At 43.2% G+C, this 16,933-nt stretch overlaps 1 protein-coding gene across 1 annotated transcript in view; it reads left to right on the top strand.

Annotated features, from left to right (window-relative positions):
* The first annotated feature begins 1,211 nt into the window (after window positions 1-1,211).
* The window catches only part of LOC114666589 (protein unc-79 homolog), a 223,515-nt gene continuing 207,793 nt past the window's right edge, over window positions 1,212-16,933 (top strand). The window contains exons 1-3 of the mRNA XM_028821501.2: window positions 1,212-1,735; window positions 8,800-8,920; window positions 15,173-15,477. Of these exons, the coding sequence (XP_028677334.1) occupies window positions 1,714-1,735; window positions 8,800-8,920; window positions 15,173-15,477 (448 nt within the window). The 5' untranslated portion in view covers window positions 1,212-1,713. The remainder of the gene's footprint in view (window positions 1,736-8,799; window positions 8,921-15,172; window positions 15,478-16,933) is intronic.

Genomic DNA, 16,933 nt, shown 5'->3' with positions numbered 1-16,933 from the left:
AAGGCATCTGCAGTCAGACTCATCCCTTTGATCATCATGTGCAGCAGCATCTGAGCACCCTAAATAGTGAATAGGGGGACACTAATAAAAGGGAAAACAAAAGAAAATGGGTCACAAGGGTGGAGCTCAAGCAGGAATGCCAGGACCACCAGAAGGCTGAACTCTGAAGTAATTGTGTAGCTGGCATTTAAAAAGGCAGCCACCTACCAGAGCTGTCTTGGGTTCTACGAGATGGCAGGAAGGAGACGGGTAGGTTAGGCATGTGGGCAGGGTTAATTAAAGTGGATTAGCGGACCTTGGGTCCTTGTCCTCATGTGATGTTTCCTTAGTGGTGTTTTCAGTGGTTTGAAAGGGTGATGCTTGCCTTGCGTTGCATCTGTGAACCCAGAACTGGTGGTCCAGGATGAGCCGATGTACAGTCAGTAAGACAAGGTGGAAGGCTAGTCAGAAAGTAGTGGAGACACTTTAGAGGTCACTCAGGGTGGCAGTTGGATGGACGCTGTGCTAGCACCTTGACACAAGATGTTGTTAACAGGAATATATCAGAGTGCGCCAGTGGGCCTGATGTGTTCCCACACCTTCATGCATTTTCACTAAAGCTACTGCTTCATCATGAACATGTCGTACACTGTGGACAAGCTGGTGATTATTAACAAATAAGAAAATAAATGGGATCATTCGGCAGGTAATCAATCCATTTTGTGAATCTGCATTTTCCATCGCATAGTCCCAGAGAGCCCCAGGCTTATCCAACAACGTCGCAAAGCGGCACCAGTCCTGGACCAAATGGCTTTGCATTACAGCAGGAGCACAAAGACACGGTAGAGAACAAGAGACCTGCGCACATTTGAACCCAGGAGCTGGTGGGCCACTCGTGTGTTTGCTCCCATACTTGAGAACAGCAGTTTTGATCTGGAATGAGCCAGGAAATTCTAGATAGATAGATAGATAGATAGATAGATAGATAGATAGATAGATAGATAGATAGATGTGAAAGGCACTATATAATGGATAGCTAGATAGATAGAGTGATTTGAAAGTCACAATAGATAGATAGATAGATAGATAGATAGATAGATAGATAGATAGATAGATAGATAGATAGATAGATAGATAGATAGATACTTTATTAATCCCAATTGGAAATTGACCTTGTCTATTGACCTTGTCCCTACCTTCTATTTAAGAAATCGATTGGAATGAAAAGCAGGACTGAGGGGACGAGAAGACGTCATTTATTTAAGAAGCAGTCATTGGCTGTTGCTCCTCTGCTAGCCTCTCTTTCGTTTATTCGCCCCCCCCCCCCCTTCCGCGCAAGACGCACTGAACTGCTGCCAGCGCGAAGAAAGACTGCCATGTCCACTATGCGCCAGTGAGCCGACACTCCTCATCAATACCAAACAGTGCCATCGCGGCGCGTTACTGGGACAAATATGCCCACCCCGATGCTAAGCTGCTGGCCCCCACTGTTCATCCTCTTATTCCTCTCTGAATTTCCCCTCGCACGGATTTAACGACGCGCGGCCAATGAGCTCCGCTCCGCCAAGAAAAAAGAAAAAAAAAAGAGAGAGGCGACGATAAACAAGAAAAGAGCGAAGAGAAACGTGACAGCAGCGACCCACAGCGGCGGACCGGAGCTGCGCGACTGCTCAGAAGAGGGAGAAGCACAGATTGTGAACTGCGAAAAACCCGTAGAGAAACCCAACGGCCGGCATGTCGACAAAAGCTGAGCAGTGTAAGTAAAAGAAGAGACGAGTGCGTAATAGGGACACACCTGTCACGGACTGACAGACAGGTGCGGCGTGATGCGCTGGGGCTCCAAAGGTGTGTTGTGTTTCGGGGAGGGTGCCAGAAGACGAGCAGGTGGGTCCGCGCGAACAATTTCCGTGTGCTCGGGAAATTCGAATGTGACACGCTTATTCTGCTTGTGCGTGTGCGTGTGTGTGTGTGTTTGTGTTTGTGGTGTGTGTATGGGTGTGTGTGTGTGCGCGCGCGCGTGCATCTGCCTGCCTGCTTTCCTGCTCTTTTCACACATACGTGATGCACACGACCGAGCCGCTCTGGGCTCAAGGTCGCCTCTCACGGTTTGCTTTGCGGATGCTGTCAACATGAAGGATGCTTTTTTGTTCCTAGGATTTAAATCCTAACGGATATCGAGAGAAAGAGCTCGCATTATGAAAGGCGCTATATGTAAAGAGCGGCGATCGGTGACGCGTTTCAGCGGGATGGCCTTAACCGCTGCTTTGAACCATTTCGGCGAGGGCCTTCCGATTTAGGATCAGGAGGTATCAGGGACACTGTTGCGATTAACAATGACCAGAACGCTGTTAAAATCATTAAAGTGCCCAGACGATTAGAAAAAATTAAAATAATAAAAGGCTGAATTAGCGTCAACAGCAGTAATTCTGGGATTTCATAAGAAATGTAAAGATGGAAGTATATAATAAACAAGAAGAGTGCTTCAGTTTAAATGCTTACTCTCCACTTTGATAAAAATGTCATTTTCACCTTCTTATAGAGGGCTAATAGAGGTTCAAAAATAACATCAGATTTGTAGCCAGTGACCTTGATATAGTCTGAAATGATACCCCACATTCTAATGTTTGATATTTGTCATTTTTAACCTTCTGAGAGGGGATCTTGGAGACCTAGAACCACCGGTAAAGAAATATCAAAAATATGATCACATTCATGATCAACTACCCTGAAATAGCATAGAATGGCACTCCTCGTGTCTAAATTACTGATGTCCATTTTTCTGAAGCTGGCTGAGCCCCTGGGATCAGTTGATGTGCCAGGCACCACTTCAAGTCCTTCTATGATAATTTTTGCTGAAGGCACCTGTTGGTGGTCCGAAGCAAAAGGAGAGTTCAAAAGGCGGTACGGCACCTATCACTTGGCCCACTTGAATGTTGATCTAACCACACAAGAGGTTTTTGCAGAGCTCATCCACAGACGTGCTCAATGCCTCATGGACAGAGGATCACTGGTTTGCTTTTTATTGTGATTTAAAAAGGCACAAAGCTGACTACAGACTGCCTTGTGAAATATCAACACATTATGTTTGGAGGGTCCACAGAGGATGCATGATCATCCAGTGGGTTGAACTTGCCACCTTTTGGGTGTGTTTGCATGTTCTCCCTGTGCTTGTGGGCAGTGTTACCAGATGTGTAGGTGGGCTCGTTAGAAAACCATTCCACTGGTAAAAATATCAATTAGGCGGGGCTTCTGTGAGAACACTTCATGTGGTGACAAAATCCAGAAACGTGAATAAATGTGACGTCAATTAATTTTAATTCCATTTCAGCGTCTGAGTATCGGCAGCAAAAGGCTGTGTACCTCACGATTTACCATTGTGCTCGAAACAGCCCCCCCACCCAAGCGCTTATTTCGTATACAATTATGTGCCAGTGTACAGCCAACTGATTTGAGGCGACTCGTACTTACGGCCAAGAACCACAGGTGAACCATAACGTAATAATGTTCTGCAAATTGCCAATACCAGCCGCAGTAATAACTCTATTATTATTATCCAGCCATCCATCCATTTTCCAACCCGCTGAATCCGAAGACAGGGTCACAGGGGTCTGCTGGAGCCAATCCCAAACCAACACAGGGCACAAGGCAGGAACCAATCCCAGGCAGGGTGCCAACCCACCGCAGGACTCTATTATTATTATTATTATTATTATTATTAATAATCCATGTGGTCTTCTATGTTTTCTATTTCTTGGAGGCCCTTTAAGGTTTGTTTTGATCTGCGCCACCAATCCACGTGGGTAATTCTTGTGCATTCAGCCCACGCTGCCATCCGTTACACTGGTGTTTCTTAACCTTTATGGTCTGGCAGCCCAGTTTTGCCTTGTTAAATTTAATCACGACCTACAAGCTGTAATTGCAGACCCCCACGCCATTGAAAAGTGTTCCCTGAAAAATGGAGAAGCATGTCACACAGTGCTGCAGATCACTTAGGTGACTGACCAGCAGGAAACACTGGCTTAGGTGACCTACCACAACCTACTTGTAGCCCACTGGTGGTGCAATCCACTGTTTGAGAAGCCTGTGTGTGGCCACCAAGATTGGTTTGTGTCACTCCCTACCAGTGACACACAGAGCCTCAATTGCAGTGACCTGCGACTGACATACGGCACAAAGGGCCAGTCCCATGTGGAGCTGTAAGTCAGCTGGTGACTGTTGTCTTTTTCTTTTTCTTCCCTAGTTATTCCCATTTTTATATGAGGTCACTATGTTTTTGACTAGACTCCTCCATTAGAGGTTTCAGCGTGATTTTTATGGCCGGATGCCTTTCCTGATGCCAACCATCCCCATTTTTCCAGGATTGGGATTGGCTCCAAAATGGAGGCTGGGTTAAGTCATCTTATGACTGTATTATGATCAAAATGGAAGATGCCTTGTTTATCGGGCTGATTTCCTGCACCATTTTCAGCCGTCTTTGGGTGGGGCGTATTTCTCAGGATCTGGCAGCCCTGCTTGTGAGGGTCTTTCTGGCACATTAGGTTAATTAGCAACTCCAGACTGGGCTCTGGTGAGTAAGTGAGTGTGGGTGGGGTGTCAGTGCACCCTCTTCAGGTCAGAGTTGTCTGACTGAGTTGTGTTTATAGCTGTTGTATGTGAGAAAAGTGGCTTAGGTGTGCCGTACATTTTGGGCTCTTTCACTTGAAACTGATTGTATACATCTATTTGTTTTACCACCCCCCTTTAGATAGTGACAGTGCACTCAACCAGTGACCTTGCAGTTCCAGCCACTCCTACCCAGTCATCGATAAAAAGTGGGGATCTCAGTAGGAATCAACAAATTATGACCGATAAAACTGCCTGTCTAAAAAACAGAAAAGCTCCAATGGGGGTACGAAACAGGAATGTGGAGGTGGGATAACTGCAGTGCACAAACTTTACTACCATTGGACATTTTATAATAAAAGAAATATGAAAAATGATTTGGAAGGTATGGGAAGATAATCCCGACCTAAAATAATCAAGGGAATTGTCATGCGCATGCGCAAAGTAGACAGTTTAAGGGCTTTGGTGATGGTAATTCTTCGCCAATTCAGGGGGTGGCACTATTTGATAATGGTCTCTCTCTTTTCCTCCTTCTTCCGACAGGAAGATTCATAGCTCTTCTTCCTTGAGGTCAATTCCGGGGCCAATTATATCATAACAGAGAGAACCATAATCTTTGCGAGTCAACAAAACAGACTTATGTCTGAAAAGACAATTTTTGCACAGTTTAGTGCAGTGGTTGACTCTGCCCCAGAGCTTGTATGCCTGTGAGTAGGTCGAATTTTCACTTGTCACAAACCCTCGCATGCTAGTCTAGATTGATGCAGACCCTCAGCTTTTAGCTGATTATAGCTCCTGGCCGCCTGCTTGTCAACGTTGTAATAGGCCCACTGTGCCAGTCCCCTCAAGAACAGTGCCAGTATGTGTACCCATTGATGACAGGAGCAGTTCATTCAAACACCAAAAAGTATGTTTTAATGTCGTTATCTGGATAGAATGGTAGTAATACCTGGGACAGACCCGTCTGAAGCTCCTGCTGGAGGGTAACACTAGCTTGATTATACATACCTCATTATACGTACCTCACCACATACGTCAGGCGGAGTGGTGGCTCTGAGGCTAAGGATCTGCGCCGGTATCCCGAAGGTTGTCGGTTTGAATCCCCGTCGGTGCCAAAAGAGATCCTACTCTGCTGGGCCCTTGAGCAAGGCCCTTAACCTGTAATTGCTCCAGGGGGTGCTGTACAATGGCTGACCCTGCGCTCTGACCCCAAGGGGTATGCGAAAAAAACTAACAAACACTGTTGTAAGTCGCTCTGGATAAGAGCGTCTGCTAAATGATGTAAATGTAAATGTACCTCCTCAGCAACAAACTGGGTCTGTTGTTCTCCCACCCGCACTTTAAGAGCCTGGATCTCGGAACCCATGGCCTGAATGATCGCCTTTACATCCTACTGTTCAGTCATGTTGCAGTCCCTTGAGAATCCTGCCAACTATGTCACTGTAAGAACAAGACAAGGTCAGAGTGTTGGGGCATCTTTTGGCAAACCCCATATAGTTGGATGATCTGTAAATCAAAAAGAAACACATGTAAAACACAAGAACAGTCTTTTCAGATGTGAGACTCTTTCGTTGACTCACAAAGATAGTGGTTCTTCTGGTTCTGATGTAGTCAGGCAGGCCCGATTGACGTCAAGGGAGAAGAGCTGTCAAGGAAGGAGGAAATGAGAGACTGTTATCACACAGTACCACACCTGGATTGAGGGAGAGTTGCCATCCCCAAAGCCCTTAAACTGTCTCCTATGTGCGTGTGTGTGACACAATACAAAGGGTAAAGGCCGTAGGAGAGTCGGTAAGCCATCCTTTATTATCTGAATGCAACATTTAAATTAAAACATGAAACTATTACATACACTTTGGTATTTGGTTGCTTATTTTTAAGGAAAGGGTGATTTCCCATGTGAAGAAAATGTGTTGTGTTTTACCATGATGTTTGTAATTGTATTGCTTGGGTTTAGCTGTTGCATAACGTGATGTCAGGGGAAAAAAAATTAAGAAATTTTGAGCAATAAAATGGAGTGACAATAAGAAATGCAACGCCTCGGCAATGCACCTGATGGTGGATAAAAGCTCTGAATCATTGGGTCCATCACCTTCTCTCCTTTTCAGCACGGAGATAACCTTGAACTTTTTGTCCTGTGCAGATGCACGCTGATGCAGCCTTACACTTTATGTTTCTGTTTTAGGTAAAGGCCTCCAAGTTGGATGGCTTGCCTGTAGAACTGTTTTCTGCTTTTAGGAACACATTATTCACCCCAGTCTTTGAGATGCTAAGGAATGCAATTTCCCTCAGGCATTTAAGCTTGGGTTTTCATCATAAATTCACTATACAGCACCTTCAGAGAGTCGTTAGACCCTTCGTTTTTATTGTATTCTGTTACCTTGCAGCCTTGGGCTAAAATGTTTTCAACTCATTTTTCCCTCATCAAGCAACACTCAGTACCCCAGAATAACAAAGCAAAATCAGGATTATGGACACATGTTTGCAAATGTAATAAAAATAAAAAACTAAAATATCCTGTTGACTCGAGTATTCAGAGCATTTACTGGAGTACTGGAGTCTTCTTGGGTTTGACATGATTTGGAGAATTCCTGCCCTTCTTCTCTACAGTTCCTCTCAGACCATTGGTTTACTGCTATTATCAGGTTTCTCCAGAGACATTCAGTTGGGCTCAAGTCTGGGATCTGACTGTGCCACTCAAGGACATTCCCAGAGTTATCCCTAAGCCACTCCTGTGTTGTCCTTGCTTTGTGAGTCTTCAGCCCAGTCTGAGGTCCAAAGTGCTCTGAGTAGGATTTCATTAAAGATATCTCTGGACTTCGCTCCATTCAGCTTTCCTTCAACCCTAACTAGTCTCCCAGTCCCTCATGCTGCCACCACCATGGTATTGTGCAGGTGATGAACAGTGCCTGGTTTCCTCCAAACATGACACTAATTTTGGTTTTATCAGACCGGAGAATCTTGTTTCTCATATTCTGAGAGTCCTTTAGGTGCCTTTTTGCAAACTCCATGCAGACGTTCATGTGTAGTCTGGCCACTCTGTCTTAAATCCCAGATTGCTGGAGTATTGCAGCAGTGCCTACCCTTCTGGAAGTTTCTTCCCTCTCCACACAGGTTCTTTGGAGCTCAGCCAGAGTGACCCTCAGGTTCTTAGTCACCTCTCTTACCCATGCACTTCTCCCATGATGGCTAGGCAGCCATCTCTTGGAAGAGTTGTGGTAATTCCAGACTTCTTCCATTTAAGAATGATGGAGGACACTGAGCTCTTGGGAACCTTCAGTGCTGTAGCCTTCCCCAGATCTGTACCTCAACACAATCCTGTCCAAAAGCTCTCTAAGCCATTCCCTCCACTGAAGGGTTTGGTTTTTGCTTACCTGCTGGGACTCTCTATAGACAATTGTGTTCCTTTCCTAATCATGGCGGGTACTGCGTTCTTAGGGAGCTTTGATGGTGCAGACATTTGCTTGTAGCCTTCTCCTTATCTGTGCTGCAACAGCATCCAGTCTCTCAGCTCCACAGGCAATTCCTTTTCTTCATGGCTTGGATTTTTCCACCTGTGGGACCTTCTTCACACTAGGAATGGACTGAATTGACCACAGGTGGACTCCAAACATTAAGTTGAAACATCTCAATGATGATCAATAGAATGGGATGTGTCCAAGTCAATATAAAGGGTCTGAAATTCTTGGGTCAATATGATATTTCAGTTTTTTATTTTTAATAAGTTTACCAAAACTTAAATTGAAATGAGGGCAACATAACAAAATGTGTGAAAAGTGAATGGGTCTGAAGGCACCATACTTATTTGAAGAAATGTATTGTAATCTCTGGTGAACCTCAGCCATTCTGAAAAATACTCCCATAACATGACTGCCTAGTCCCACCCCCTCATGTAAATTAACTACCAAATTGGCCAAATCTTGGAGCTGGGGTGGGGTATTGGGGGGTAGGGTTTTAGGGTGTCTATTTGCTTGCTGAAAAAATGATCGCTGCAATTAGGCAGTTAAGTGCCAGGTTACATGGCAGCCCAGCCTTGTGCTCAGTCCTAGTGGGTTAGGCTGCCACCCCCTGTGACCTGGTGACGAACTGAGCGGGCATGAAAATGAGTGGATGGATGTTGAAAATGGCAGCACTTGAGTTTGTGTGTGCGTGTTAGTGCTTGACTTCTGCCTCTTTCCTTTATTTATACACTCATTACTCTGCTCTTTATTTGTTTAGTTGCTTCTAAGATACGATACTTGCAAGAGTATCACAACCGTGTGCTGCACAATATTTACCCAGTGCCATCTGGAACCGACATAGCAAACACCCTGAAATACTTTTCTCAGACGCTGCTAAGGTAAGTAGTTTCTGAAACTTAAGGTCATAAGAAGAGAGGTGGGCAAGGGGAGATGATTGAGTGTGTGGCGGAGTGTATGTGAGACAAGGGAAGGACCACAAGTAACCTAGGCAGTGGTGGGATGAGGGAGGTGGACCCAGAGCGTGTTGGGCACAGGAAGTGTGGCACTGGCTGGTGCTGATGGACTCTTCTATGAGTCTCCACGAGTTTATTTTGCTCATCTAGTATGTACTGGACACGGAGGATGTCAGCCTATTGCAATCTCTCGTTAAAATTCATAAACAGAGACCCTTGGGGGATTTTTTTTTTCTTCAGGACGTTTAAGAGTGTCCGTCTTTTGTTAACTTGGAGGATACCTGTGAGGTAGACACAGAATTGTGCAGTAAGCCAGCTTGACATAAACTGTTTGCACAAGTGCATGCAATCCTCCATTTGCAGTAGAGTCAAAGTGTCCATGAGATACTGTACATGATAGCCTGCCATTGCAGAAACTGAAGAAAACAGATTAGGAGTCCCAAAGCACGCAAGTCCCAAAAATGCCCACTCAAGAGGGAAATCCAGTAAAAAACCATGGCTAGATACAAAAAGGCTATGTGGAGTCTTTGTAAAATTAAAATGTTTATTTGTAGAAACTGAGTGGAGGCATAACAGAAAGTTCTGTGGAGCACAAAAGGCAACACAAAGGCAATCCGAAGAAAACAATTCCCAAAAAGAAAGTAGAAAGTTGAGAAAAATCTAGAAACAAAGCACAGTGAAAGACACACAAACTCACCAACTTCAGAGCATACTCACAGTGAACCGCCAGGGACTGTGGGAGACCCTCCACATTTATATGTGGTGGGCAGTTCCTGGTGGTGATGGGCAGGTGGCACCACTTCTCTGGGTGGGACCATCAACAAAAGACATGGAAGCTTAAACACGATCAATAAGATAATTAATACATACAAAAAAAAAAAAAAAACAACATAAAACATGAATTTGAATGCCAGTCAGGGGGACAAACCCTGACTGAGCCATAACAGGTGGTGGATTGATAGGACTGACTGCTGCTACATTGGACTTTGTTTTCATTTGTGCCAAATAAAAATGTAAAGATGCTTCTAGGCACTGTACAAAGGCTAACCCTGCGCTCTGACCCCCACAAGTCATGCAAAAAGACAAATTCCATTTGGATATCAATGAAGTATATCAAGTCAAAAAAAAGTGCAAAAATCTGCTCCACACAGAGTTAATTTTCGGTGTCCTTGCCGTGTTGTCTGTTGTATGAACGACAAGTCCACACTTACTAGTTTATAGTTTTATTGAAATTATCTTAACATTTTTGCAAATCCAAAGAAATAACTGTTAGGGTTTGTGGACTGATTAGTCTATTAGGTGTTGTTGTGCATTCATTTCTAATGTTATGAACATCCACAGGGAAGGAAAGAAATGGGGAAGATAGAAAACACCAAAAAGGGATATGAAAGCCTTGGTAGGAGATGAGCTTGTAAAGCAGTGCACAGCACATTTGCTTGCGTCCCTGATACACCATGCCATTGTTCTGCATTACGCACCACCGCTTCCCTCCTGATAACCATGAAGTCTCGATTGCATTGAAGCAACAAGGGGTGGGGGTTGTCCCCCATGAAGTCCCAATCATGTTGAACCATGTAGTTCCGTTTCATGAAGTCTATTAAATGGATGTTTTTTCATAAGTGAAATAGCGAGTGCTGTGAGAAAAGTCGGCGGGTTGGGGGTATTGAGAGGAAAGCTGATATTTAGTTCTGGTACCGCAATGCTGATAGGTACCATTTTCAAATTTTTGGTACATTTCCAGTACCGGTAGCCTAGTATAGGTGGATGTGGTGACATCCAGGGTACTATCATCTCAAAGACTGCAAATAGGATTTTAAATGAGATAAGACCAGGAGATGAATGTGAGACAAAATTTGTGCCAATTTTGTTAACTGGAGGCCAAAACGATCTTTCAGCCAGAACCAAAACTAAACACAGGGATTGAAGTCAAGAGAGAAAAAAAGAAAAAGTCAAAAACCATGAATTGAAGAAATCTTTAAACACGATCAAACATTCAGAGTCAAAAAAACAAGAGCAAGGATTTGGTAACCAGGAGATATTCAAGAAGAAAGTGTTTGGAAAAGAGAGAGTCATGCGAGTATATGTCATAATCCAATAAAAGAGGGCAGCTAGAGCCAACATTTCAACCCTCGACCTAACAAGATCAGGGTCACAACCTCTGTGAGCACACCCCCAGTATCGAGAGGACGCATCATAGTAACGGGATCCATCAAAATGGCAACACCAGAGAGGACGACATCCCAGAAAAATATAAAGTGTTTGAAACTTTGTTATGAAAGCAATTCTTTATTTAAAAAATAAAATTCTTTATTCTAGGCTATCCGTAATCGAATAAATGAAAACAGATTTGATTGCTTTTGGTCATTGTAAAGAACATATTTTTGGTACATTTTTTTATTTACCAAAAAAATCTTACTAAAGCTTAAAATATACTAAGCATATAATACTAGTATCATAAATAATTATTTTGCCTAGTCCAAAAAGAGCTAATGCTTATTATTGCCTATTAAATAATTCCTTCTAAACCAAAAGTTGAAATTCAGGAACAAAAGATCAAAAACCAGGAGCACAAAAGTTTGGAAGACAGCACACCGGAAGTGTGTCCGTAATATTGGACAACCAGGAGGTGCCCAGTGCTGACTCTGATATCATCACAAAGGTGATGTCACAAGTCACAAACACATCCCTGTATAACAAGACAGGAGCAACTACAAACAAAACAATTCACAAAAAATCATTGCATTTTGGAATTAATTTGGAATTAAATGTAAGTGACAGAAATGGACAGTGTAATATAAAAAACCCAGAAAAAATACAAAATATCCCCTCACAAGCATCAAGAAATCTGGAAACCATTTTGAAACAAACAAGACACCACCACTGCAATGGGTAAAGGTTACTCTTTCAGACGTCTCCAAATTTCTGGAAAAAACAAACTTAAGTTCTTGGTGTGGTGTAGTAGAGTGTGTTGTAAAATGAAACACACAACAAAGAAATGAGGGTTGGGGTCCCGCAGGATGCCCATTTAATTTAGATGTCCTTGTAGCATGAGAGCAATCACGCTAATCAAACAGTTGACTTAATGCTGTTTTTGACAAAGGTCTTCAGAAGCTTGGAGCTCTGATGTTTTCAGAAATTGGTTGATAAATGACTGCTGATTTCCGGTAGGACTCTGGGTTATATATTGGCATGACTGGAAGGGTGTGGCTTTAGCTGCAAAGGAGCTGACCTTATTGGTCGTCCTGTTTTTTTTTCCCTCCATTTTAAGAGACTATAGTTAGTAGAGGCGTCACACTTAAGTCTTTCCCCCGTGTTTGCCCAGCACAAACCTGTAAAACGTTTCCTATGCTCAAGTGGCTGACAGTGCATAGTGATTCTGAGGTTTTAAATTAATTGCTTGTTGTTTTGGTTGCCTTTTGTGCTTAGGAGGTTGGTTTCCTTCTTATCAACCTCTAATAATGTTTTTTGTCCTTATCAGGTTTTGATTCTTTCCCGTCATTTTTTAAGAACAGTCACAAACACAGTAAAATGGAGGCGAAAAAATCGTTGTGATCACTTAATGGCCATGATGATAAAATAAATAAATATCAAGAACACAATTCCACAAATCAAAGAAATCAGATCTTCTTTTTCTTCCTTTTCACCTTTTCCCATTTCTCTGTGGGGTTGATGCGCCTTCTCAACCTATTCCATACAGCTCGGTTCTGCACTCCTTCATTATCCTTCAGATCTTCTTTTATTTATCCGTCCATCTGTGCTTTTTCTTCACCATGTCCATTACTGTTTTGCCCATGTCTTCATTGTCTCCCCATACCACGTCCATAAAACTTCAACCTTCTTTCCTTTACTTGATTAGATATCTCTCACACTTTTGTTGTATCTCTGATTATCATTTCTTATTCTGTCCTTTTTTGCAACTGCACACATCCATCTCCATATTCTCATTTCTGCTACATCCAGCTTCTTCTCCTACAACTCCTTTACTGCCCACGTCTCGGCTCCATACATCAATGGTGGTCTTAAAAACCTCACCTTTAACTTTTGCCTTAATTCTTCTATCACACAACGCTCCTGATACCTTCTTCCAATTTCTGTAGGTTATGTGGGCATCAAATTCTCCATCTTGGGCCACCGCTGATCCTAAATATTTAAACTTATCTACTCTTTTCAGTAGCTTTTCCTGAATCCTGATAGTCATTAAACCTCAAATATTCCATCTTCTTCATATATATCTTTAACCCTTTATCTTCCAAGCCCTTCTCCATTCTTCCAACTTCCCCTCCATGTCCTCCTTCCTGCTGGTACACCACACAATGTCATTGGCACAAGGCCTGCACCAGGGGGATTGGTCATTTATTCCATGACTCAACACATCTGTAACCAGATCAAAGAGGTAAGGACTTCAAGAAGATCCCTTGTGCAGATCTCCTCAAACTTGGGATTTTGTCTGTTACCCTAACCTCGAGTCCTCACTGTCTCATACAAATCCTGGGCAATCCTGACACACTTCTTTTGCCACCAAGCAGACAAAACTCCCCAACTTGGTGCCAGTCTCATACCTGGCTAAATAGAGAGTGTCAGCATCAGGAAGGGCATCTGGCTGTAAAACATCTCTGGTACTTCATCGATCCAGTCAGCTTCATTAAAAAAAAAAAAGAAATTGGATCCAGAAATGTGAAAAGAAGGAGTCGTATATATATGATGACAACTTGTTTGTTTGTATGTGATATTAAATGTCCACTGATTTATGAACTGAGAAGTCACTGAAATGCTTACACAAAGCAAAAATGAGGCCATCCCAAAAACAATATATGGGGCTGACCCCTAGTTGTGGTTCCCACCACTCCAGTGACCTCTCGCATGTGGTGCTGGGGACCGATTCCTTGCATGTCTTGTGTGTACGCTCGGGTCCTCCATTAGAGAGCTTTTGTGCCCAGATGTTACATTTGTATCCTATGGGGTGTGGGGGTTGAGAGGGACGGTGATGGGGGGGAGGACGGGCACTTTACAGCTGTCAGAGTGTGTATGTGGCCTTCCGTAATGTCATCCACCAGGGATGTCCTAGGGGTTGTGGCCGGTGGAAGCTTGAAAGTTGGGGGCTTAAGCAGTGAGATGAGAATCTGTGTACATTTCATTGATTTCAGAGCCATTGCATTCTTATTTTTGTTTTTTCCTCAGAATGTTCTCCAGTTTGGAAGGTGATGAATTGGGTGGGTTGGGAGGGTCAAAGCTTTGGGGCGGGGGGTATGAGAAGATCAGTGCCAGGGCAAAACCCGGGAGTCTCGTTGGGTGTTTTGTTTTTTCTCTCTCATGCTTATCAGCAAAACGACCTTTCATGGGCCTTGCAACCCAGTGTGTTGTCACTTGGGGATGGTAGCATAGCGAGCCTAAAAAAAAAAAAAAAAAAAATGAAATACGGGACCCTGAAGAGGCCAGGGACAGCACACATAAACTTTCATCGCCATGAGTTCACTGACATAATGCTGCCAGTCATCAACTTTGAGCAACTTCTTCTTCTTTTTTCTAATTTTTCCCCCCTAATGTAGCCTAGAACCCTTTTAAGAACTAAATCCATGTGCCTGTTGGACTTCATTCCCCCCCAGATGATACTAACGCAGTATCATAATTATACATACAGACATTATTTTAGTCTAATAAACATGTGCTGTCGCTGGGCTTGAGGCGTCGGACACACATGTTTATTTCCTGCTGACACATGTTTCAGTGAGGGCCAGCTCTATACTTCTCTCTCTTTACGGCCAGCGTGAAAAAGTGCCCGCCAGGGCCGAAACTATCAATTGGCTCAAGCAGCGACGCCAGCCGCCGACACTTTGGGGCCGCGGCTCTCTTGTGCACGAAGTATAGACCTGGTGCTGAAACATGTATTTTTTTTCTCTTTTTGCTCCTTACCACCAGATAACACATGAGATGCAGTGATCGTTGCACTTTTGCTTTCCTTTGGATTCAAGAGATTGAAAACAAAAAAAAAAAAAATAAAATAAAATAAAAAGATAAAAGAGTCCAACTTGAATTCCTCTTTCCCTTTGCTCCTCCGGACACTGCATCCTATGTGGCCTTTATCTGGGTTTTTATTACGTTGTCTGTAGTGTCATTTCAATGTAATGTGCTGTTTCTTTGTGTCTTTGTTGTCTCTTTTTTTCTTTGTCCCCGGAACAGCATTCTATCCCGCACAGGCAAGAAGGACAACCAGGATGCTTCCAATTTGGCAGTGCCCATGACCATGTGTCTTTTTCCTGTGCCATTCCCACTCACACCATCTCTAAGACCACAAGTCAGTTCCATCAACCCTACAGTTACTCGCTCCCTCCTTTACAGCGTGCTGCGTGATGCCCCATCTGACCGCGGGCAGCAAAGTCGTGATGCTCAGTTGTCAGAGTACCCTTCTTTGGACTATCAGGGGCTCTATGTGACGTTGGTGACCTTGCTTGATCTTGTACCCTTGCTTCAACACGGTCAGCATGGTAAGTGACTGCCTTTCATTTGTTCTATCATTCTGTAACAAAGTCAGACTTGTTGCAATCTGCTGAAGGAAATCTGAAACATACGACACTGGTGGGAGCATTTGGACCTCCCTCAGGTTTGCTTACTTTCAGGGCAGGAGTGAACCTCACTCTTGAGTTGTGATGTCACACTTTGGGGTGATTTTTGCACTGCTGCTGTTGTTCTTCCCTTTTGTAAGTGTTCAAATTATGCAGCATTAGGACTTGAAATCCCACATTTCTCCTAACTCTGTCCTCTCCATTCACCAGTCATTGCCACTGATTGGTAGGGTGACATCCTCGAGGCGGTGGGTTCCAGAACCTGATGTGCACTCTGACCCAAAAGTCAGCATCAAGAATCGGTAGGCATGAGCTTAGTCTTGGTCTGAAAAGATAAGAGATCAACAAGGGATCGGAAGCTGAGATATAAGGCAAAAATCTATAACCGATTGGACGTCAAGTTCAAAACATGCGTCAAAAAAAAAAATTAAAAAAGCCATGAAAAAAACAAAACCAAGAAAAAAATTTGACAAGAAGAGAAGGGCACACCAACACTGTTGGTATCCTTATCTCGGAACCTACAGGGAGGCATGTGATGACCACTAAGTGGTCACTCCTTTGGTGCCTAATCGTCCATGACAGCCATGATGCTAAGTGTAGTGCACAACTGAGAAAAAAATGATAGCCTTTCCCAGTAGAGGTCTATGGAGAAATGAAGATCAAAAATGAATTCTGCACGTAGAAAAACTTTAACATGCATAAAGGTCAAGGAAGGACTCTGCAATTCTACACAAGATTAAATGAAATTCCGGATCTTATCCTTTTTGTTCTGTTTTTACTGGTAATTTTCCATACATCTCGAAACCATTGGTGATACATAGTCTTTGTGATTTAAAATGTATTTAAACTAGTTAGGGTATATTTCCATCTTTCCTCAACTTCATTTTATTTTTCACAGACATCTCTGTAACCATAACATCACCACCTGTGACGCCATCACTGTGATGGGACAAAACCGGGGATTTCCTTTGTTAAGATTTGCTTATTTGTAATGTTTTGTACTTCATTTTAGATCCTCAAACGCCACCATGTTGATTCCTGTTGTTAGGTTCACTTTTCACGTTAACAGTGATTATCGGCATGATGGGATAAAAGGAGCTCATTTCTGTATCTGATATGCGGATATCAAAACCCTCTAATGTGTCTCGTGTGTTACTTTCAGACTTGACCCTTTGTTCTTACGACTTTGATTTCTGGTTCTTATTTTAGGCTTCGTTTCATTTGGTTATCAAACGTTTATTTGTTTTGTTTTGTCTTCTCACATGCATCTTCTCCGATTTGGCTCTATAGCCTGGCAGGACATCCTTGTCATCCTTGAAACTGCTATGATTGGTATTTTTCTATAATTTTTCATGTGTCTTCTTGGAGTTATACAAAA

The sequence above is a fragment of the Erpetoichthys calabaricus genome, chromosome 16 (assembly GCF_900747795.2).
Source record: "Erpetoichthys calabaricus chromosome 16, fErpCal1.3, whole genome shotgun sequence".
NCBI classification, from domain to species: Eukaryota; Metazoa; Chordata; class Cladistia; order Polypteriformes; family Polypteridae; genus Erpetoichthys; species Erpetoichthys calabaricus.
The sequence above is the reverse complement of the archived record's forward strand: the minus strand, read 5'-3'. Positions and strand labels throughout refer to the sequence as shown.